Here is a 20,795-nt window from a genome sequence, read left to right as displayed (position 1 = left end):
GTGTCGGACATAAAAAATTTCAACTGTAACCAGTGCGGAAATAAGGTTTTTTTTAAAACTCTGGCCAGTGTCAGAAATAAAAAAAATCAACTGTGACCAGTGCAGGAAATAAGGTTTTTTCAACTGTGACCAGCGTCGGAAATAAGGTTTTTTCAACTCTGACCAGTGTCGGAAATAAAAAATTCAACTGTAACCAGTGCGGAAATAAGGTTTTTTTCAACTCTGACCAGTGTCAGAAATAAAAAAATTAAACTGTGACCAGTGCAGGAAATAATTTTCTTTTTCAAATGTGACCAGTGCAGGAAATAAGGTTTTTCAACTGTGACCAAACAATAAAGCACCCTTATTTCCAATACTTGTGACCCGGAGACTTGTTTTTTATATCACATTTAAAAACAGAAAGAGAAGAATTTTTGATCGTAGAAAGACAAAGCTCGGGAGGAATTCGATTTATCAGAGAACGTCACCAGAATTCCAAAAATGCAAGGACTCGATTTCCATAAATACTCGCTATGTTTATAGCAATCCGTTGAAAACGCTATAAACTCCCCCCGAAATATAAAGTCCTAGTTAATAAAAAAATAAAATAAAATTTGCGAGAAACGCGGAAGAGGAAAAGTGTTGTCAAGAGCAACGCCTTGGCATATTTAATACTGCCGCCTGCCTTTTTCGATTTCGGGCTTCTCCTTTTCGTTACGGCGTCATCTACAACGGCGAAGACTTATATTCGGATAAAGGGACAAATTTCATTAATTTCGTTGGCCAAAAACGGCACTTGGATATCTTCAAACTGGCTCCCACGGTATATAAAGGGATTTTCGCTTCGTCGCAGTCTGTTCTAATAATATGAAGCCCTCTATATAGTGGGGTTAAATTAAATTAAAAATTAAGAATTAATATTTATTTGAAATAAAATTTAAATTATTAAATTATTATTACATGAAAATTATTAAATTATTATTACTTGAAAATTATTAAATTATTATTACATGAAAATTATTAAATTATGATTACATGAAAATCATTAAATCGTTATTACATGAAAATCATTAAATCGTTATTACATGAAAATTATTAAATTATTATTCCATGAAAATTATTAAATTATTAATCCATGAAAATTATTAAATTATTATTACATGAAAATAATTAAATTATTATTACATGAAAATAATTAAATTATTATTACATGAAAATAATTAAATTATTATTACATGAAAATGTGATATTAAATTAAAATTATCAATGTGATATTAAATTAAAATTATCAATGTGATATTAAATTAAAATTATCAATGTGATATTAAATTAAAATTATCAATGTGATATTAAATTAAAATTATCAATGTGATATTAAATTAAAATTATCAATGTGATATTAAATTAAAATTATCAATGTGATATTAAATTAAAATTATCAATGTGATATTAAATTAAAATTATCAATGTGATATTAAATTAAAATTATCAATGTGATATTAAATTAAAATTATCAATGTGATATTAAATTAAAATTATCAATGTGATATTAAATTAAAATTATCAATGTGATATTAAATTAAAATTATCAATGTGATATTAAATTAAAATTATCAATGCGATATTAAATTAAAATTATCAATGTGATATTAAATTAAAATTATCAATGTGATATTAAATTAAAATTATCAATGTGATATTAAATTAAAATTATCAATGTGATATTAAATTAAAATTATCAATGTGATATTAAATTAAAATTATCAATGTGATATTAAATTAAAATTATCAATGTGATATTAAATTAAAATTATCAATGTGATATTAAATTAAAATTATCAATGTGATATTAAATTAAAATTATCAATGTGATATTAAATTAAAATTATCAATGTGATATTAAATTAAAATTATCAATGTGATATTAAATTAAAATTATCAATGTGATATTAAATTAAAATTATCAATGTGATATTAAATTAAAATTATCAATGTGATATTAAATTAAAATTATCAATGTGATATTAAATTAAAATTATCAATGTGATATTAAATTAAAATTATCAATGTGATATTAAATTAAAATTATCAATGTGATATTAAATTAAAATTATCAATGTGATATTAAATTAAAATTATCAATGTGATATTAAATTAAAATTATCAATGTGATATTAAATTAAAATTATCAATGTGATATTAAATTAAAATTATCAATGTGATATTAAATTAAAATTATCAATGTGATATTAAATTAAAATTATCAATGTGATATTAAATTAAAATTATCAATGTGATATTAAATTATAAATTAATAAATTCATATTAAATTGGAAATTAATCAATTAATATTGAATTTTAAATTATTACGAATTAAACTAACGATAAATTAAAATAAAGAATTAAATTAAATTAACGATAAATTAAAATTAAGAACTAAACTAACGATAAATTAAAATAAAGAACTAAACTAACGATAAATTAAAATAAAGAACTAAATTAACGATAAATTAAAATTAAGAATTAAACTAACGATAAATTAAAATAAAGAATTAAACTAGCGATAAATTAAAATTGAGATTTAAATTAATAGTAAAATTTCTGTGCTTTTCTCCGCGTTCAGTTCCACGAATGTAGATGGCGACTTAAGCGCCGGACTAATGGTTCGTTTGGGCAACTTGTTGCAGTCGTTTGTGCTTTTCTCGCTTCCTATTTACCGCATTAAGCACCGTCATCGGAGTCGCAATGTCAAAAGCGGAGGACCCACATTCCCGCGTTTTTCAAAGGCGTCGAATTTGGGTTAATTAAATTCGCGCCAAGATTTCTAAATTGCAACCTTGAAGAGTAATTAAAACTTTCTCCGAAATAGTCGGTTACTAAGCGCTCACAATTCTAGAAATAAATAAACCTAGCGAGTTTTAATAGAGAAAAACATTCAATTTATTTAAGGTTTCTATAAAAATACCTAACAAAAATGGGAACCATTAGAATGTAACGTAATAAATGTTCATTTCTCGGAAGTAATAAATACTGCATTCTCTAGTTAAGTCACTATTTAATACTAAGTACCATAAGTCTATAATTGCGTTCCATAAGTGTGTCAATTAGTCGAAATGATAACCAGGAGTTCATCAAGATAGAAGTATTCAATTACCGTTTGTAGTGTCCTGGGTTGCCACAAAATTTTTAAATTGAAATTCCCTGTTTCCCCTGACCATTTTAAGAGATTTTCCCTGACTTTTTTATTTTATATTTCACTTTTATCAGAAGTTTATAAATTTAAATGGACAAAAATTAGTCAAACTTTCAAGGAAATAAATGATAATCATAGAATTTGTCATAGATCTAGAGTAAAATTACCTTCAAAAAGTGCCAAGATAAAATTTAATTCCCAGACTCTTTCCTGAATTTTCACAAAATCTTAAAATTCCCTGACTTTTTAGGACCATTTTTAAAATCCCTGACTTTTCCCTGACGTGTAGCAACCCCGGTCCAAAGCGACACCCGTTGTAATTACTCTGAATCTACAATTTCTTTAAAAGTCCAACCTTTACTATGGCGCCAGATATATTGCAATTGCGAAAGTAAAATTAAGATAAATATAAAAATAAGCAAGCCATAGTGACTATTTTGCTTTATACATATTTTATTAGTGACGTTTAAATTTTACCCATAAACCAACTGAACAGAAAATAAACAAGGTGGCCACAACCACAAATCTGATCCCCTTTTATTCGACCCCCTTATTTACATATTTTTGGTTTTATTCAATAGACGCCGTTCAAAGCAAAACACTCATAGCTTGACGAACTCCTCCCAAAATGAAGACAAGCGCCTCTAGCGAGACAAATGTGCAACTTAAAAACGCCTAGTGTTGATGCACGCCAAAAAAGTTTGGTCATTCTAGAAATTGCTCTCAATAAAAATTTTGGAAAGATATAAGGAACTGACACTCTTATGTGGAACCAAGAATTTATTTACTTAGTGAGAATGACTATATGTTGAGACGATTTTTAACGTTGCCGCCAACCCCCCTTTTGCTAACAGTAAGTTGCTTCCCCTAAAGAAAATCAAATCAGCCCGGTATCTGATTGGTTCCTTAAAACGTACGTCTTCCGTTGCATTGGTGACGTACTTCCTTACCCCTCACAGGATTGCCACAATATTTTGAGATTCAAATTCCCTGACCATTTTAAGAGCTTTTCCCTGGCTTTTTAAGGCCAAAATTTTTATTTTATATTATACTTTTATCAGAAGTCAATAAATTTAAAGGGACTTATATTTCAGTAAAAACGTTATTAAAATGTTGAAAAAATTAGCCAAACTTTCAAGGAAATAAATGTTAATCATAGAATTTGTTATAGATCTAGAGTAAAATTACCTTCAAAAAGTGTGAAGAGAAAATTAAATTCCCTGACTTTTCCTCCGAATTTTTAACTTTTTTTTAAAAATGTCCTTACTTTTTAAGGCCCATTTTTATATTTCCTGGATTTTCCTGATTTCCCTGACGTGTGGCAACCCTGCCTCAATTCCTGGGGAGGTGGAGAAAAAGTAGGCCATGACGCCCGCGAATCATCGCAACATAAGTTGGTTTCTTTTCGCCTCTTTTCGGACTAAAGGTGTACTCTTTTAACCCTAAAACGAACTATTCGCTTGTTCCGGGGCTTATAATTACTCCGCCCCCAGAAACTATTCGCTTGTATTCGGAGTATTAGGGGCTATTCTTTTTACTCCTTCTGAAAAGGAGGTGTAAAGGAATAAATTGGATTTTGTCATCTGCAATCATTTTGGAAAAACATTTTTACCACGACTCAAACTATTCTCCACCACAGAATCGGAGTAAAATAACGTCATAGCCTTACTCTTCTTACCCTACTCCGAAATCCCGGAACAAGCGAAAAGAAACCACCTATAATCACTCTCCCCACAGACCACCTACCCCAAGAGGGACATGTATCTCTGGTCGTAATTTTCATTTTCTTATGTCTCGAAGGTGATGCAGCTTTTTTAAGAGCGCGCCCTCTCACGGAAAGTAGTGGCAATAAAAAATGTATTGTAGAATCTGGCTCACGCACGAAATTTTCATTTCATGAAAATAAATAATTTTCACGCGCTATTTTCTGTTTGCAGCAGTGCTTCCACTTTGAGGGTATTTTACCCTTTTTCGCGTAAAATTGACCACGAGAGGTAATTTTTTTCGAGATTGAGGGTAATGGGTAAAATGAGGGTAATATAAGGGTATTTAAAAATTTTGAAAATAATCTACCATGAAATATAATTTCCCTTTTTGACAAAGTGTAACTAAGTTGGCCGTAAGTGGAAAGCTGGTTTTGCTTATGTCGAGACCTTTTCAGGTTCTTCCTCTGTTGTTAGCTTTGCCGATTGGAGCAGACAAAAATATTCTTTTCGTCCCTTAGTAAGCGAATTGCATACCTACCTTTTAATATGAGTGTCTTTTTCTTTGTAAAAAATAAAGAAAAAACTGTGATAATTTAACAACATTTTTTAAATCGTTGTTTTTTATGGGAATTTTCAGGGTATTTTTAAATTTAAAATGGGTAAAAGTGGGTATTTTATTGTTTGATTCTTGTGGGAATTTTAAGGGCATTTTTGAAATTTGAAATGGGTAAAAGTGGGTATTTTATTGTTTGATTCTTGTGGGAATTTTAAGGGCATTTTTGAAATTTGAAATGGGTAAAAGTGGGTATTTTATTGTTTGATTCTTGTGGGAATTTTAGGGCATTTTTGAAATTTGAAATGGGTAAAAGTGGGTATTTTATTGTTTGATTCTTGTGGGAATTTTAAGGGTATTTTTGAAATTTGGAATGGGTAATATTGGGTATTTTATTGTTTGATTCTTGTGGGAATTTTAAGGGCATTTTTGAAATTTGAAATGGGTAAAAGTGGGTATTTTATTGTTTGATTCTTGTGGGAATTTTAAGGGTATTTTTGAAATTTGGAATGGGTAATAGTGGCTATTTTTCAGCTTATGTCTGGGTAAAATGATCTTTTGGAAGTGGAAGCACTGGTTTGCAGTAAAAAAAAACCGCATCACTTTAGAGATACACCTTTTTTCGAGGTCGATGCGAGTCCTTCTCAGGGTAGGTGGTTTGTGCTCTTCCTAAGTATAAATAACATTCTTAACTTAATTATAAACTTATATAAATACGAATAGGTTGTTCAACAAGGAAGTGGCTATTTGTGCTTTTTCCCCTCTGCCAGAGATTTAAGTAAAGTCGGTCCTCCCCAAGCCGACACAAATATTTCCTTTTCAACCTCTAACGCTTGGGCCAGTGGTAGATTTCCAGCGTGGTAAACAATTTGTTTAATGGACTGGACGATTTTCGTTTCTCTGTCCGTAATTAGCGGTTTTATCCATTCAATTCCTTGTTCCATTAAATTTTCGTCACTCTCCAAGACGGCACTGGCTAGTCCGATTTCTAGAGCCTTTTGGGCGGGAACCTTTTCACCGCTTAGAAGTATTTTCAAAGCTTGAGATGATCCAACCAATCGTACCTACAATTAAAATATAATAATATATTGGCACGGAATTCACATCCTTAAACAAAATAAGAGCGCAAACTTCTATCAACGATATATTTTTAATATTGATTCTATAAGAGCTTATTATAAACTTATGGTAAGATCAGAAGTAAGCGAACCGAAGTTATCGAAATAGCGCTCAGAATCGGAGGGCGTTTTCCTTATGAAAATGATGAGAAATTCAAGTCAAATAAGAGCTAATTTTCACCCCAGTTTTTTGACGCGATAAATTGCACTTGGGAATTGTGGGTATAGCTATTTCTATGTATAAAAAATGGTTTCATAAAAACAAAAACTTTTTTTCGGCCTAGGAGCGCGCAAAATTTTAAATTAAGAGTTCAAAATGTAACTTCATAAGGAAAACGCCTCCAACAGGGGGGTATAGCAGTCTGATACAGTGGCGTAGATAAGGCCCCCGCAGTGCGGGGGGGCCCCGGAGCTTTAGGGGCCCCCTAATTTCATATCAAAGTATTTACTAGATACCGGATAAAATTCCAAATATTGTTTTGCGGGGGGGCCTCGCGGGTCTTAGCTACGCCACTGGTCTGATAACTTTGGTTCATTTACTTTAAGTAAGATATAAAGTGCTTTTCAGAAAAATTATGTTTACTTTTCCATCTTTTTTATTTCATTTATTCTTAATTATCTTCTATGTTCAGTTGCAGGTTAAAGGGCAACGCAAGTGGTCATGCAGGGGGGGAACTATGTTTTCTTCAACAAGCCGTAAGTAGGTTTTCGAAGGATGATTTTATACAGCGCGAAAGCCTTATTCTCCTTGGTGTAGCCACGTGGCGCAATTTCGCTCTCATTCGCGAATTTTTCGATTTTCTTCACTAAGTTAGCTCGCAATCAACGAACCCAGGAATTTAGGCCTAGCTTAATTTATTTATTATGGAGAAAAGAACTGGGTTAGTTTCCGAGAGTTGGACTTTGATATTTTCGATTTAACAATGTTTTGGAATAAAATTATTTGTGAATTGAATATTTTTAATAATGGAAGTTGAAACATTAGGCCTTGGACGCGGTTAATCTCTGCCGCTAGCCTCACATAGGATTAAGAAAATTCAACACCACACACACTCCTATATCCCGTCTCCCTTAACAATTTCCCTATCATTATACCCCGACAGAATATTTATCTTTTTTTATTACATTTATTTTGTAGAAGTTTAGGATCCGATTTGTCGCCTTGTCGGTAAGCACGGAGGCTTCACTTTCCTCGGCCATTTTCGCGACTAAAGAATGCATGGATTTTGCGTAAAAACCGCGAGAGGCGCATTTATACAAAATAAATTCGGCCAATATGGTTCTGCTTTTTTTACAGAGGGAAAGGCTATGGCAGATAGCGCATGCGCAGTCGTTCTTTTTATCTATAATGGTCACTTGCGTTGCCCTTTAAGAAAGGCAACATATCTAGTACATTTCGCGGAAAGATATTAGAACGAAATTTCCGGTAAATTTTGAATTCCTAAAGGTTCCTACGCGTGTTATATTAATCCATTTATGAAATGTTTATTACGTAAATTTCAAAGTGATCAATAAATATTTACTGTAGATTATTATTTTTAAGCTTCATTATAGCGTATTTTTAGTATTTTGCTCCTAAATAATCATCAAGTTTATGTAAGTCAACATGGTAATCCCGGCATTACCTGTTCTATACTTACCCTGGACTAGCCAACCGGAATTTCTTTAGGTATGCCTCACTTACATGTAGTACTAACTACGGTAGAACAATCACCTGTCGTTCAAGGGGGCTCGGGTTCGAATACCGGCCGATTAAAAAATTATACTACACCCAATGACAAAAAGAGGGCGCTTTTGGAAAAACCTTTTCCCTGATTCTACTGGGTACGCAGTGATTACCCTTTGCCCCTAAAATGCGAACGCGTTCGCTGGCCTGACAGACAGACAGACACGGTGGTTGTATAACCCCTCCTAGGGTATAAAGTCCCCTCGGAGAGGTAAAAATAAATTATTACAACTGTTTTTAAACCTTATCTATGTTTTAATTAATTATCACTTTGAAATATAATGTAATAGACGGTATTTTCCAAAATTATGTAACGCGCGCGGGTATACTTAAAAATTAAACCGTAAACCGACCAAAATCAAAATTCCCGCCGTCGATTTACTGGAAATTTGTGAGAGTATCTTTACGCCAAATGTACTAGACATTTTGCCTTCTTAACCTGCAACTGACAAGGAGACGACCCGAGATAATTTCCACCGATTTTGTTTAAATTCGGTGGTTAAGTAGACCTTTTTGTAACTTGAAATTTCCCAAAAGGAAAAGCTTTAGTTTTGCCATGGCAACCAGAAATGTTTTAGATTACTTAAAATCTACTTTACTCTATGGAAATTAACATGAATAAATCGCATGTGCATTTCGGTAAATATTAGTAAAATGTGTAAATTAGGTAAATGCAAGTAAAATTGACTAAATTTTGGTTATGGAAGTAAAATTAGTAAATGCCATTAAATTGGATAAATTTGGGTTAACTCAAGTAAAATATGGCACGCCATCCAGGTCAAAATTAGGAAAAAAAAATATTGACTTTTATGTGACGAAAATAAAAAAATTACACATTTTCCTATATTTTTCATAAAAGTAACAGATTACGACGACATTCAGGTCATATTTAAAAAATAAAAATATTTTTCATATGAAAAAATATATTTTTCGTGTAAAAAAATATTTTTCGGGAAAAATTTTCGTGAAAATAATTTTTCGGGAAAAATTTTCGTGAAAATAATTTTGTGAAATATTTTTCGTGAAAAAATAAAAAATAAATTCGTGTAGTAAATTTTTGTTTTAAAAATGAACTAAATGACAACGTAAAAATATACTACAATTATTTTTTATATATTTCTAATTTTGACCTGGCTGGCTTCGTGTAAAAATATTTTTGCGATTTTTATTTTATATTTCTAATTTTGACCTGTTCGTTTTGTGTGAAAAAATAATTTCTAGGAATATATTTTTATTTAGAATTTTGACCTGCACGACGTTGTGTAAAACAATTCAATGAAAAATACTTAAATTATCACAGATGGCGTTAGTGGGAAGGAAAAGTAATCATGGATCACTTATTCTATAAAAGTACTAAATATCGTAAGACCAGGGCTAACCACAACGTGGTTCAATATTTTGTTTCTTTATTTTTGATAATAATAATGTTTCGTTCCCTCTCCCCTACGCTACAGATTCTAACCCTCACCTCATAAAAGTAACTGGTTCTTACCATCTTGTTTTACTGTTTATGTTAATGTTGCCTTTTTCGATAGTAATAATTAATTAATTCAAACTCTCAATATCTCCATCGACTAGAAATGTCACCCCCGAATAGATAAAATGTATCCCACTTTGATAAAAATGTAAATAGAATTAACATTAACTTCAATTTAAATAACCTTTGAACTTTTAAATAAGTTACTTTTAGTTCTTATGTGACATAAGAACTAAAAGTAATTTACAGAGGTCATAGCACATAGTAAACCCTTGCCATCTAATGTAAAATTAAGTTAATTAATTAAGGGGTACTCTCTAGGTAAAGTATAAAGCAAATCCCTGCCTTCCACAAGGCTAAAAATTAATCCGTCGCCACGATGGTGATAATTAAAGTGTGTGTCTTTGTGGTCCGGACAATTCCAAAATTCGTAGACTTGCTGGCACGGAAGCATAAAAGCCCCGGGACAGTTCTCAGCTTACAGCGATCCCACCATATACATTGTCGATCGCGCCCCCCTCTATGCAATTTTTGGCTGGCCTATTTACAATTAAAGTTGCCTGAAATGGTTAAATTTCAGTTGTTTTCAATCTAAATCTCAATTGTAATCCTTTTGTAGAATAGTTGAACGCCTTTTCTCCTTCTCGCGCTTGGGGCCAGACAAAAACGTCACCGGGGTTTGATTCGATTGCGTCGGGTGTTCAACTATCAGTCACTTTCAAAGTTCTCCCGATCTTTAGTCCTTTTATAGAATAAGTGATCCATGATTACTTTTCTTTGTCACAAACGCCATCTATGGTAATTTCAGTACTTTTCATTGATTTTTTTACATTACGTCGTGCAGGTCAAAATTCGAAATATAAAAATATATTGGTAGAAATATTTTTTTCACAAAGCGAACAGGTCAAAATTAGAAATATAAAATAAAATTCCCAAAAAAATTTGTGTGAGAGGAAAATACAAGGAAAATGTTTTTTTCTTTTTTCACGAAAATTATTTTTCATACCAAAATATTTTTTACATACCAAAATATTTTTTTGCATACCAAAATATTTTTTTGCATACAAAATTTTTTTGCATACCAAAATATTTTTTTGCATACCAAAATATTTTTTTGCTTACCAAAATATTTTTTTGCATACCAAAATATTTTTTTTAACAGGAACGCAAATATTTCTCCCACTATTTTTTTATCACAACAAATTATTTTTATTTCATTTTCTAATTTTGACCTGGATGGCGTGCCATAGTAAAATGTCTAAATTTAGGTAAATGCTATTAAATTGGCAAAATTTTAAAAAATATAACCCAAATTTACTTGAATTTACCCAAATAGCTTATTACAATTTTTTAATATATATTTTTTAAATATTCTAATATTCTAAAATGTTTCAAAGGCGGACCATTAAAATCTGTGATTTCTCCATGTTAATTTCCATGGGGAAAAGTAGGTTTTAAGTTATCAAAAACATTTTTGGTTCCCATGGCAAAACTAAAGCCCGTCGAGTCTTTTCCTGTTTGGAAATTTCAAGTAACGTAAAGGGCTACTTATCCCCCGAATTTAAACAAAACCAGTGAAAATCAACTGGATCACAAAATGAGGGAAGTACGGCTGTAAAAAACTGTTTTGCTCCAATCAATGCATTTTTTAAAGAAACAACAAACAAAGTATTACATGGAATTTTTCATGAGGTACTATTATATTTGTTTTGGTTCTGATTTTGCCCCTCCGCGACCGAACTACTTCGGAATGATAGATCTTATTGGAAAAATACAAAGAAAAACATCGAATGCAGATGGTGTTGACATCTATCGACGAGTTTCTCAACTAATTTGTTCTCAAGATATTTTAAAGAGTATGGAGATCGTAACGACATCTATCGACAAATTTTCTAAAAAGGCCCCAAGGGGATTTGTCAGCTGCTTACTCTTTGGGAAAGGCTCTGCAGGGGACCTAAATTTTATAACTAATATCAGAAGTCTATAATATATTTTAGAAATGAAGTATTCAAAAAGTTTATTCCCATCTCTCTATGCGCGGAAAAATGTCACATAAGCAATATAGGGAGATAAATACTTAAGAATTATATTTAATATTAATATGTAATTACCAGTCTAGAACCTCCACCTGCAATACCAGTAGACACGCCCATTCGAGAATGAACGAATCGGGCTTCGGCTTTGGGTCCAAAGAGGCGGAAATCAAATGAGGTAATAAATTCGGCTCCGCCTCCCATTGCGTGACCTTGAACTAGTGCAACGGTAACCAGACTCAGGGCTTCCAGTTTGGAGCATGTTTGTTGAAGATAAGTGGACATTTCATATCCGCCAAATTGATCACTCTTTTCCTTGACCATCGTTAAGTCCATGCCGGAACAAAAACAATCACCGGACGAATGAAATAATACAGCCTTTCCGTTTTTCCACTGTTCCAGTTCGTTTAAAATATCCCATAACTCGACGATCATTTTACCTGCAAATTGATTCACTAAATGTATCCCCCGTAAAGGCTCAAACGAAAAATATCAGTATATTTACCACTTAACGCGTTTTTCCTCTCACTGTTGCTAATTTTTACAATAGCTAGACCTGTTTGGTCGTTTTTAAGAAGTTGCATTCCACCAGAATCAAATCGTAACAACTCATCTCTTATTTTGCTTATTGACATATTAAAATCATTTTCTTCCACCATTTTATTCATTTTTAAAGCGGAAAAGTAGACTTTATTCTCTGAAAAATAATAAGTACGTGATAAACAGCTTTCTAGAATAGATGGCGCAAAAACCTTAAAATATTGAGGAAAATCAAGAGGAAACTTTTGCCAACTTCGCCTCTACGTCAACCGCCATTCACGTCAACGCGTGATGTTGCGTCACGTTTATTTACTAAAAATAAATCTAACCCTTTACTAAAAGCTGAAATTGGAATTTTATATCTATAATTTATAAAAATATTCAACGATTACATAATATGAGTTGGAATCCGCTTAAAAAATTCGCTAATAAGCCACAATCGCGGATTTCCACGTACAATGAAGATGGTTTCGATAATTACGTAAGCAAGTTAGAACAATTAGAAGCAGACGCGCGAAAATTGCATAAAAATTGCAAAAAATACGAAGAATGCATTTTAGAAATGAGCAAAAGCGAGAAGAAAATGACTGAGGACCTGTCGAACAGTGTACTGTGCCAAGAAGAGGATCAATTACGTACTCTGGTCGAAGAATGGCATTCTTTCGCATGCGGGTTAACCAAAGCGGATGAAGAGTTAGTGGCGAATTTGCATTACACGTTAACAGATCCAGTGAAAAGATTCAACGGTATTTTTCCGGAGTTAAAATTTGCATTGAGAAAATATGAACAGTGTAAACAAGATTGCGAAAAATTACAGATCAAAGTGGCCAGGTTAGAAACCAAAGAAGGGACTGGTAATAATCTTGTAAAGTTAGATCACGCGAAACATTCCTTAAATGTATGTGTTGCCAGTAAACTTAACATGCAAAAGCTGTTGAAACAAGAGCTCCCTGTTTTCTACGATAAAAGGATAGAATATTTTCAGCCTTCTATAGAAGCTGTTATTCGATCCGAAGTAGATCATTGGGGAAATGTTACAACAGTTTTCAACGATACAATTAATCAAGTACCTAAAAATTACAACGCATCAAGCACAGATATGAAGCAGAGACAAAGGATCGAACGGATGCAGGCCTTGTCTATAGTTGCTGGGTCATAAATGCTCTTGTTTATTCAAATTTAAGCTCAATTATATTTACAATGCTTATAGGATAAATATTATATTTTAAAATTTATTTATGTATATATATATATTTTTAAAAAGCTACAAATTAATTAAAGTTATCTCGTTAAATTATCAATAACCTGTATTCCCCGGGTTTGTATAAATTTCAAAATATGGTATTAAATGAATTCTTACCTTTGGAATTTCTCATTTTAACCAATTCATGAGCAGAGGGTAATTTTGAAGAATGAAATATTGATGAATATTCCTTAGTATGAGGTAGAGATGATTTTCTGCCTGTAAATTTTTTTTAATTTACTTTTCAAATCCTAATACTTTTGTCTATAAAACTTATAAATAATACCTATGTATTTATGAAACATTTTGAGCTTGAATAATTTGGAGGGTTTGCTTATAAAGGTAGACATCTAAAAATATATTAAGAACAAATATTGAAAATTGGATTTAAAGGCTATGAAAAAATGGCAACTGTTTATGAAAATTAAAAACTTCAATTATTTTTTTAAAATAGCAAAAAAATTGTATGGAAAAGAGCATTATTATATACAATTGCAGTAATATTTTCATGATTCTGAGTATTTGTTTAAATATACCTTTATTTAGGTCTCTTCCGTCACTTTCCAACCGGTGAAATCAAATCCTGTTTCATACACAAGTGAAAGCGTTGTTTTTAAGATTTTCTTAACTTAATTTAAGGAAACAACTTTCCTCAATCGTAAATTGTTTGAGAGCTTATAACCTGAATTAGTCGTGCTTGGCTTGCTTGTGCCCCTAATGCTAAAATATGTGATATTTTGATAAAAATTATTATTTCCTTATGAAACATGACTTTGTCACGTGTAAATGAAATGTCTTCTTCTGCTTTCCATGGATGAAAAATTTACAACTGATAAAAGTGTTTCGAGTGTTTTGAATTTTAAATATATTTATTAAATTGTTTATCAAAAATAATTGTGAATTATTCAAGAGTCAGGTATTGAATTATTTCATAACTATAGAAAACTACCTTGGTTACAAATATAAGATAAACATAGCCATTGGTTATATATTTAATTTCAAACAAATAACGTGTATAAAAAATTGATTAAAATTTAAAATATATATCTTTCAAATGACAACATGGCATGGCATAATTTCCATTATTTTTTATTACTTGCCTCATGTAAAAGAACTAAAAATTGACATTAGCAAAAGTTAGTTTAGGAGTTTGTCACGACACTTAACTTTCGGGAGTTATAGTGTCGTAATAAGTTGAAAAAATACTGTAATTTTTTTATATCATTATTCATAGGATTTATAATATTGAGAGTAACAAGAGTTAAACCTTCAACTATGAATCAAGACTGTTTAATTTAGTAATTACTTCTTAGAAAGACTACTAAGAATATGTAATTGAGATTTACCACCCCACACAGAAGAAAATAGTTGCCTTTCTTCAGTTAAAGATTGCTCGTAAGTCAACAACCTCGAGTTTACTATGATCTTCTTGACACATTGAACTACATCACTAGATCCTTTGGTATGGTCTGCAAGCCATTTCCTAGCTTCCTCCAAAGGATCTTCGCTTCTCAAAATATCAGTAGCTAGTCCTATTCTTAAACACTCTTCAGCCGTTATTTTGGATCCTGAGACTAGTAATTTCAATGCTTCAGAGCTATTTAGAAGATGAGTAAGCCTAGTACCTCCACCCCAACCAGTTACAACCCCCATTTTTATTTGAACAAACTGTATTTCAGCTTCAGGAGTTAAAAGTCGAAAATCACACGATGTTGCCAATTCAGCACCCCCTCCAATTGCTTTCCCTTTCAACAAAGCTACACTTATTAAAGGTAAATTATGAAGCTTGGTTAGTGCTTCGTGCATTATAGTAGCCATTTGCAAACCCTCAGATGACGTACATATTTTTTTAACCATGGATAAATCAGCCCCGGAACAAAATACCTCTCCAGGAGAATGCAATATAACAGATTTCCCTTCATTCCAACATTGTAGCTCAGATACAATATCTGTCAACTCAACCATCATTTTACCTTAAAGAACAATAATACACAAGGACGATTTTAAAGTAAAGAAACTACTCCTGTGTTTGTTGACCTTCCCATTCATAAAAACAGAAATACTTACCACTAAAAGCATTCTTTTTATCTTTATGTTGAAAAATAATTTCTGCAATGCCACTATTATTGTCTTTATGAAGAGATACACTTCCTCCTTCGAACTTGATAAACTTTTTACGAAGATTTTCTCTACTAGACAAAAGTCTCGTCTTTCCATTTAAAGCAGACACTGAAAATGAAAAATAATGCAATAATAATATTTTCGATTTAACATTTTTATTTAATACGCAAAATGTTTGAGTTAGTAGTTCAAGTTTCCTGAGGGTTCTTTCCAATGACCCATGCCCTATGCAGCCCTTCATGGTAATGTGCTTTTGATTTTTAGTCAAGGCCAAACATTTAAAAAGGACCAAATAAAATACTATTCAAATTAAAATACTAAATAGTTTAAATACAAACACAAGTCTTAACAATATACTGAAACTTAATATGTAAAAACTCTTAACTTACATGTACTTTTAAGAAAAATCTCGGATTTATTTTTAAAAACACAATTCATAATTGTTTAATATAATATAAAGTCTTTTATTTGTCAAAAAAATCCATACAAACGCATCAGCTGCAAGATCTTAAAACTCTAACGTTTTTAAATTATGTTACTTATAAGAGCAATCAAACGTTTCATTGGCCAAATCTGGACACTATTTCCGGTTCTAGTATCCTAGGCCGTCGATTGGTTAAATGAAAATAATCTGCCAATGCCATAATTTTGAAGTCACGGCCGGTCATGGCCACGCTAACGAGTTTTTCTTCTTTTCCCCCAAGAAATCACATGACAGTCAATCTATATTATTTCCCAACTAGATTAGATAACTTATCTTTGTTTTTATTTTGTCATTTAAGAAATGATTGCCTTTAGTTTTCGGTTTTGTACGAAATTACCTAAAATCTCAAGTCTTAAAACTTTAAGCAATGAAAGCTGTAAGTACAATGTAACAATTAACAAAAGCAATTTTGTTGATAAAAACTCACTGACTGGTAAGAAACCCTGCCACTATAATATCAAGATGGCTTTTCCGAAAGAGACAATAAATACAGCCAAAAATGTAGCGGCTAAAAGAGGTAGTATCGGAAGCATATTGGCAGGATGTTGTTTTTCATTATGTAAGAAAAGAAAAACTGATGATGATGAAAACAAGGAATCTCATAGCTTGCCCACTGAACGTACAAAACTGCTATCTTCCCTTTCACCTAAAAAAGCTCAAGATAACATAGAAATTGGAGCAGAGGATCTCTCAAAATCTTTCGAAGCTAGCGGGGCTTTCCCAAATTTAACTGGAAGTGTTAGTGTTACTTCTAATATAAAACAGACTATTAAACCATCAAGTATTCTATCAGTGAAAGCTGATATAGTTCCAGAGTCAAGCAAGTTTACAGAACAAATTACCCCAGAAAGTTCTAAAGATACAGGTGACGAAGAACCAAAAACACTAAAGAGACTTAAGTTCACACAAGGTATTATCAGATAACAGAGTTTTTATCATGGCACGAATAAATTAGAGTTTTAATGTTGCGTAATAAACACTGGGAGGAACGAATTAATAAATTTTCATTCTAAGGACCTGATCAGGAGCATAAGAAAAAAAGAAAACCTCCAAATCACTTTCTCGCTCTTCAAATAAACAATCCGAAAGTAAATAAAACAATGAATTAAAAAGTTGGAATTACACTGTTTTATTTTGTAGATTATCGAAGGTTTGAAGGAAGTGCAGGATCATATTTTAAAAGGTGAACCAAAATTGCAGCCAGCTCTCGTTTCTTTGAAAAAAATTCACATTACTTTATTAGTATTTAATGCAGAAAACGATGAGGAATTGCAAAAGTAATTACCCATTAAGAAAATTTTACCCCCAAATCTTAGTTCATAATATTGCAATTTCAGGGCAAAAGAAACATTGGAGGAAGCTGTGCCTAATATCAAGAAATTAATTGAAAAATCTATCAATTTAGATATTTGCCATGTTTCTTCCTTCAAAAACCAAGTAATTTGGGCAAAATGTTGAATATTAAAAATTGTAATTTTTTAATTTATTACCTTTGAAAGGTTGTGTTTGCTGGAATCAAAGAAGACGAAGAAAAGAAGAAATTACATGATTTGACAGAGCTACTGATGACTAGTTTTGAAAATAGTGGGTTTGGAGTGCGAGAAGGGCGCCCATTTAACCCTCATTTGACTCTTTTTAAATTGTCACAAGCGCCAAAACTAGCTAAAAAAGTTAGCCTTCTATATGGCTTTTATTTAAATTATGCTTTAATTGAAATTTTTTATTGTAATTTTTAGGGTATCAGAAAAATTGAGAGTAATTTGTACGAAGAACATTGTGATACTGAATTTGGGATGGAGAGTATTAAAAGTATTCAGCTTTTGTCCATGAATAAGGCTAAAGATGAAAAAGGCTATTATCACTGTGTTTCTGAATTAAACTTTGATACTACCTGAAATTTGAATAAAATTTTACAATGTAAATTGAAAACAGATATATTGAAGAAGATCATAATCATTTACACAATGTAAAATTTTTATCCAATATTTACTGATACTGCCATTGGTGAGAGGATTATTTTTGGATTATATAAGGATAAAAATGTATTTTTTATGAGTTATGTCTGTATCACCAGAAGTAGATAATATAGAGATAAATATCTATCTAGGCCAAAACATAAAGCCAAAACCTTAACACTAATTACCCACCCAAATTTCATGTTGATTTTTAATTTTCTACTTTTGCACAAAATGGGGTGTTTTTTTGTTACGGCATAAAATTTGGTAAAGCAATGCAAACCTGAAATTTCCAAACAACTTTATCTCTGTAAGCAATATATACTTCTGGTGCCACGTATTTATATATCATTTCCTGGTTGGATTATGTGCACGGTTTTTAATAAATGAAATTTTATAATTTTAAAAGTGTTTTATAGGGTCTCAGAATTTTTTTCAGGTTCTTATTCTAGCACAAAAGTAAAATCAAGTAACTGAATTTACTGAAACGGCCAACTGCTTAAAGGGAATAGGAACTCAATCGAAAATTCGTCTGCTGAAACGCGATAACGCTTGTTTTTAACGTCGCTAACGACGTTCACCCATAGCTTCTGTAAAACCATCATGAATATGGAAGCTCAAACTCTTTTTAAAGAGCCAATAATTTAAATTTTGAGGGTTGTATTAAACAATCACGTGTTTTGGGAAGAGGGAAGTTATGACAGAGTTACGTAACAGAAGGGAAGAGGCACCTGAAATTGGGTCCGAAAATTTTCGAATGATTAAAAAAAACATTCAATATTTAAGGAACACCCCAAACTTCAGTAATTGCCTTAATGTAAAAAAAATCCGTCAAACCTGGTCTAAAACCAAAATGGGCAAATAATTAACAGCCCAAAATTCAATAACAACCCAAATGACAAACAGCAGAAGGCCCAAAAGTCAGAAAGTACTAAAACCCGCCAAAACATCATTTTCCAGCACAAGCCTTCTACACTGTCGGATTAACCTTTATGCTAAGCATTTATTTATTATATTTATTGCAAAAGAGCTGCACAAAAAGCCAGGCACGGTTCTAGAAAATTATTCTTAGGTGGGCCCGTACTTCAGGAAATAATAGGGGTGGGGGAGGAAATCATATGGAAGTTTATATAAATCATACATTTTTGGGTGGGCAAAAAGCCATAATTAATCTTATGTTGGTGGTATCAAAAGTAAATAGGGGGAGAAAGTCTGGCACTTATGGGTCCAACCGCACGACGTCTTATTTGAGGGGTAAAAGTTTTGGGCTTCGGAAATGACTTCCCCCTCACCTCTTTACAGGGACACAAAGGTATCGGAAAAATAGTTCTATATAAAATACGTGGATATTAAATTTTTGCTTTCGATAATTTGGTTAATTTAGTATGGCATGCCATCCTGGTCAAAATTAAGTTGAAATATAGGGTTTGGAAATATAGGGTGATGTTTTGGAAATATAAGGTGATGTTTTGGAAATATAAGGTGATGTTTTGGAAATATAAGGTGATGTTTTGGAAATATAAGGTGATCTTTTGGAAATATAAGGTGATGTTTTGGAAATATAAGGTGATGTTTTGGAAATATAAGGTGATCTTTTGGAAATATAAGGTGATGTTTTGGAAATATAAGGTGATGTTTTGGAAATATAAGGTGATCTTTTGGAAATATAGGGTGATCCTTTTTGAATATATAGGGTTATCTTTAGGAAATATAGGGTAGCGACGCTATCGCCATCTCTCGCTTTTGCTTTAAAACTATTATTTGCAGTGCTACCGTTCACTTATCATGAAATCGGGGAATGCGACCAGCGACCCTCCTGGTGTTTTGAGAAATGATAGGTCTATAATGGACGAGGGTCTATTTTTCCAAAAGATCACCCTATATTTCCTAAAGATCGCCTTATATTTCCAAAACATCACCCTATATTTCAACTTAATTTTGACCATACAAATGTCAATGAATATAGTCTTAATAGAGATTAAGATTTGTAGAAAAAAACTGCGTATGGCCTTGGATAAATAATAGTAGTTCCTACCTGGATATAGTTCCGCGCATAGAGATAGAAAAGAAATAGGGGCACTATTGTATCTGGCAAAGTTGACCGCGAGTGCTGACCCCCTTTTCGCCAATGTAGGAAGCCATGAGATGGGTAGATTACGTGGCGCCATCGACACGCGGTGAAATGAAATACATTATGCCTTTGGGAAAATCAGCTGTCATTTGATGTAAACAAAGGAAGGATAGATGGCGTTGCAAATTCTGCCCATCTCCGCTTTCATACATGCGTGGGGGGGATGAATATTCTCGGTCAAAAACAGGGGTGCCTTAACGTGGAAATCTTCCCTCTATTTCTTTTCTATCTCTATGATTCCGCGTGCATTTGTTAAGTGTTTGTTATGGGTTCTGCCTTGTAGAACCTAGGCTACGTGTTACGGGAGTTTTGGAAATTCTCCGCTAACTTCGCCGAAGCGGCGCTGCTGTTGCAAAAGCCATTTGTTGGTCAGGTTTTTTTTCAATTGATATATCCAGATAGGATTATTAATCGCCGTCATTTCGCCGAAATTTATTTTACCAGAGAAAATTTTCCAATACAGTAGATCTCGCGAAGGATAGAATCAGTATAGAAAACTGTTGGACGAAACTACTCAACATCAAACAGGCGTAGAT

At 32.1% G+C, this 20,795-nt stretch overlaps 5 protein-coding genes across 8 annotated transcripts in view; 3 read left to right on the top strand and 2 right to left on the bottom strand.

Moving 5' to 3' along the window:
• Positions 1 to 20,795, top strand: part of LOC149936368 (A-kinase anchor protein 7-like) — a 48,393-nt gene that overhangs the window by 17,852 nt on the left and 9,746 nt on the right. For 3 of the 4 annotated variants that reach the window (XM_090152963.1, XM_090152965.1, XM_090152966.1), the window contains exons 2-3: positions 5,966 to 6,080; positions 7,182 to 7,245. In XM_090152963.1, the coding sequence (XP_090009089.1) occupies positions 5,982 to 6,080; positions 7,182 to 7,245 (163 nt within the window). In that variant the 5' untranslated portion in view covers positions 5,966 to 5,981. The remainder of the gene's footprint in view (positions 1 to 5,965; positions 6,081 to 7,181; positions 7,246 to 20,795) is intronic. The other variant, XM_090152964.1, reaches the window with a different exon arrangement.
• Positions 5,822 to 13,777, bottom strand: LOC149936372 (ethylmalonyl-CoA decarboxylase-like). Its single transcript, XM_090152962.1, has 4 exons — positions 13,686 to 13,777; positions 12,291 to 12,482; positions 11,864 to 12,225; positions 5,822 to 6,495 (listed from the first exon to the last, which is right to left on the bottom strand). The coding sequence occupies exons 1-4, from the start codon at positions 13,699 to 13,701 to the stop codon at positions 6,175 to 6,177; spliced, it is 891 nt and encodes a 296-aa protein (XP_090009088.1). The 5' UTR covers positions 13,702 to 13,777; the 3' UTR covers positions 5,822 to 6,174.
• On the top strand, positions 12,490 to 14,393 carry LOC149936371 (bridging integrator 3-like). Its single transcript, XM_090152967.1, has one exon. The coding sequence runs from the start codon at positions 12,723 to 12,725 to the stop codon at positions 13,482 to 13,484; it is 762 nt and encodes a 253-aa protein (XP_090009093.1). The 5' UTR covers positions 12,490 to 12,722; the 3' UTR covers positions 13,485 to 14,393.
• Positions 14,564 to 20,348, bottom strand: LOC149936369 (ethylmalonyl-CoA decarboxylase-like). Its single transcript, XM_090180705.1, has 4 exons — positions 20,320 to 20,348; positions 20,164 to 20,246; positions 15,636 to 15,797; positions 14,564 to 15,541 (listed from the first exon to the last, which is right to left on the bottom strand). The coding sequence occupies exons 1-4, from the start codon at positions 20,346 to 20,348 to the stop codon at positions 14,871 to 14,873; spliced, it is 945 nt and encodes a 314-aa protein (XP_090036831.1). The 3' UTR covers positions 14,564 to 14,870.
• LOC149936370 (A-kinase anchor protein 7 isoforms delta and gamma-like) lies at positions 16,230 to 18,419 on the top strand. The gene is made up of 6 exons (XM_090152961.1): positions 16,230 to 17,083; positions 17,188 to 17,261; positions 17,314 to 17,450; positions 17,511 to 17,610; positions 17,673 to 17,843; positions 17,910 to 18,419. Exons 1-6 carry the CDS (start codon positions 16,474 to 16,476, stop codon positions 18,066 to 18,068), a joined length of 1,251 nt encoding a protein of 416 aa, XP_090009087.1. The 5' UTR covers positions 16,230 to 16,473; the 3' UTR covers positions 18,069 to 18,419.

This window comes from Leiobunum rupestre, chromosome 7, assembly GCF_980474605.1.
Source record: "Leiobunum rupestre chromosome 7, qqLeiRupe1.1.hap1, whole genome shotgun sequence".
Classification (NCBI taxonomy): Eukaryota; Metazoa; Arthropoda; class Arachnida; order Opiliones; family Sclerosomatidae; genus Leiobunum; species Leiobunum rupestre.
The sequence above is the reverse complement of the archived record's forward strand: the minus strand, read 5'-3'. Positions and strand labels throughout refer to the sequence as shown.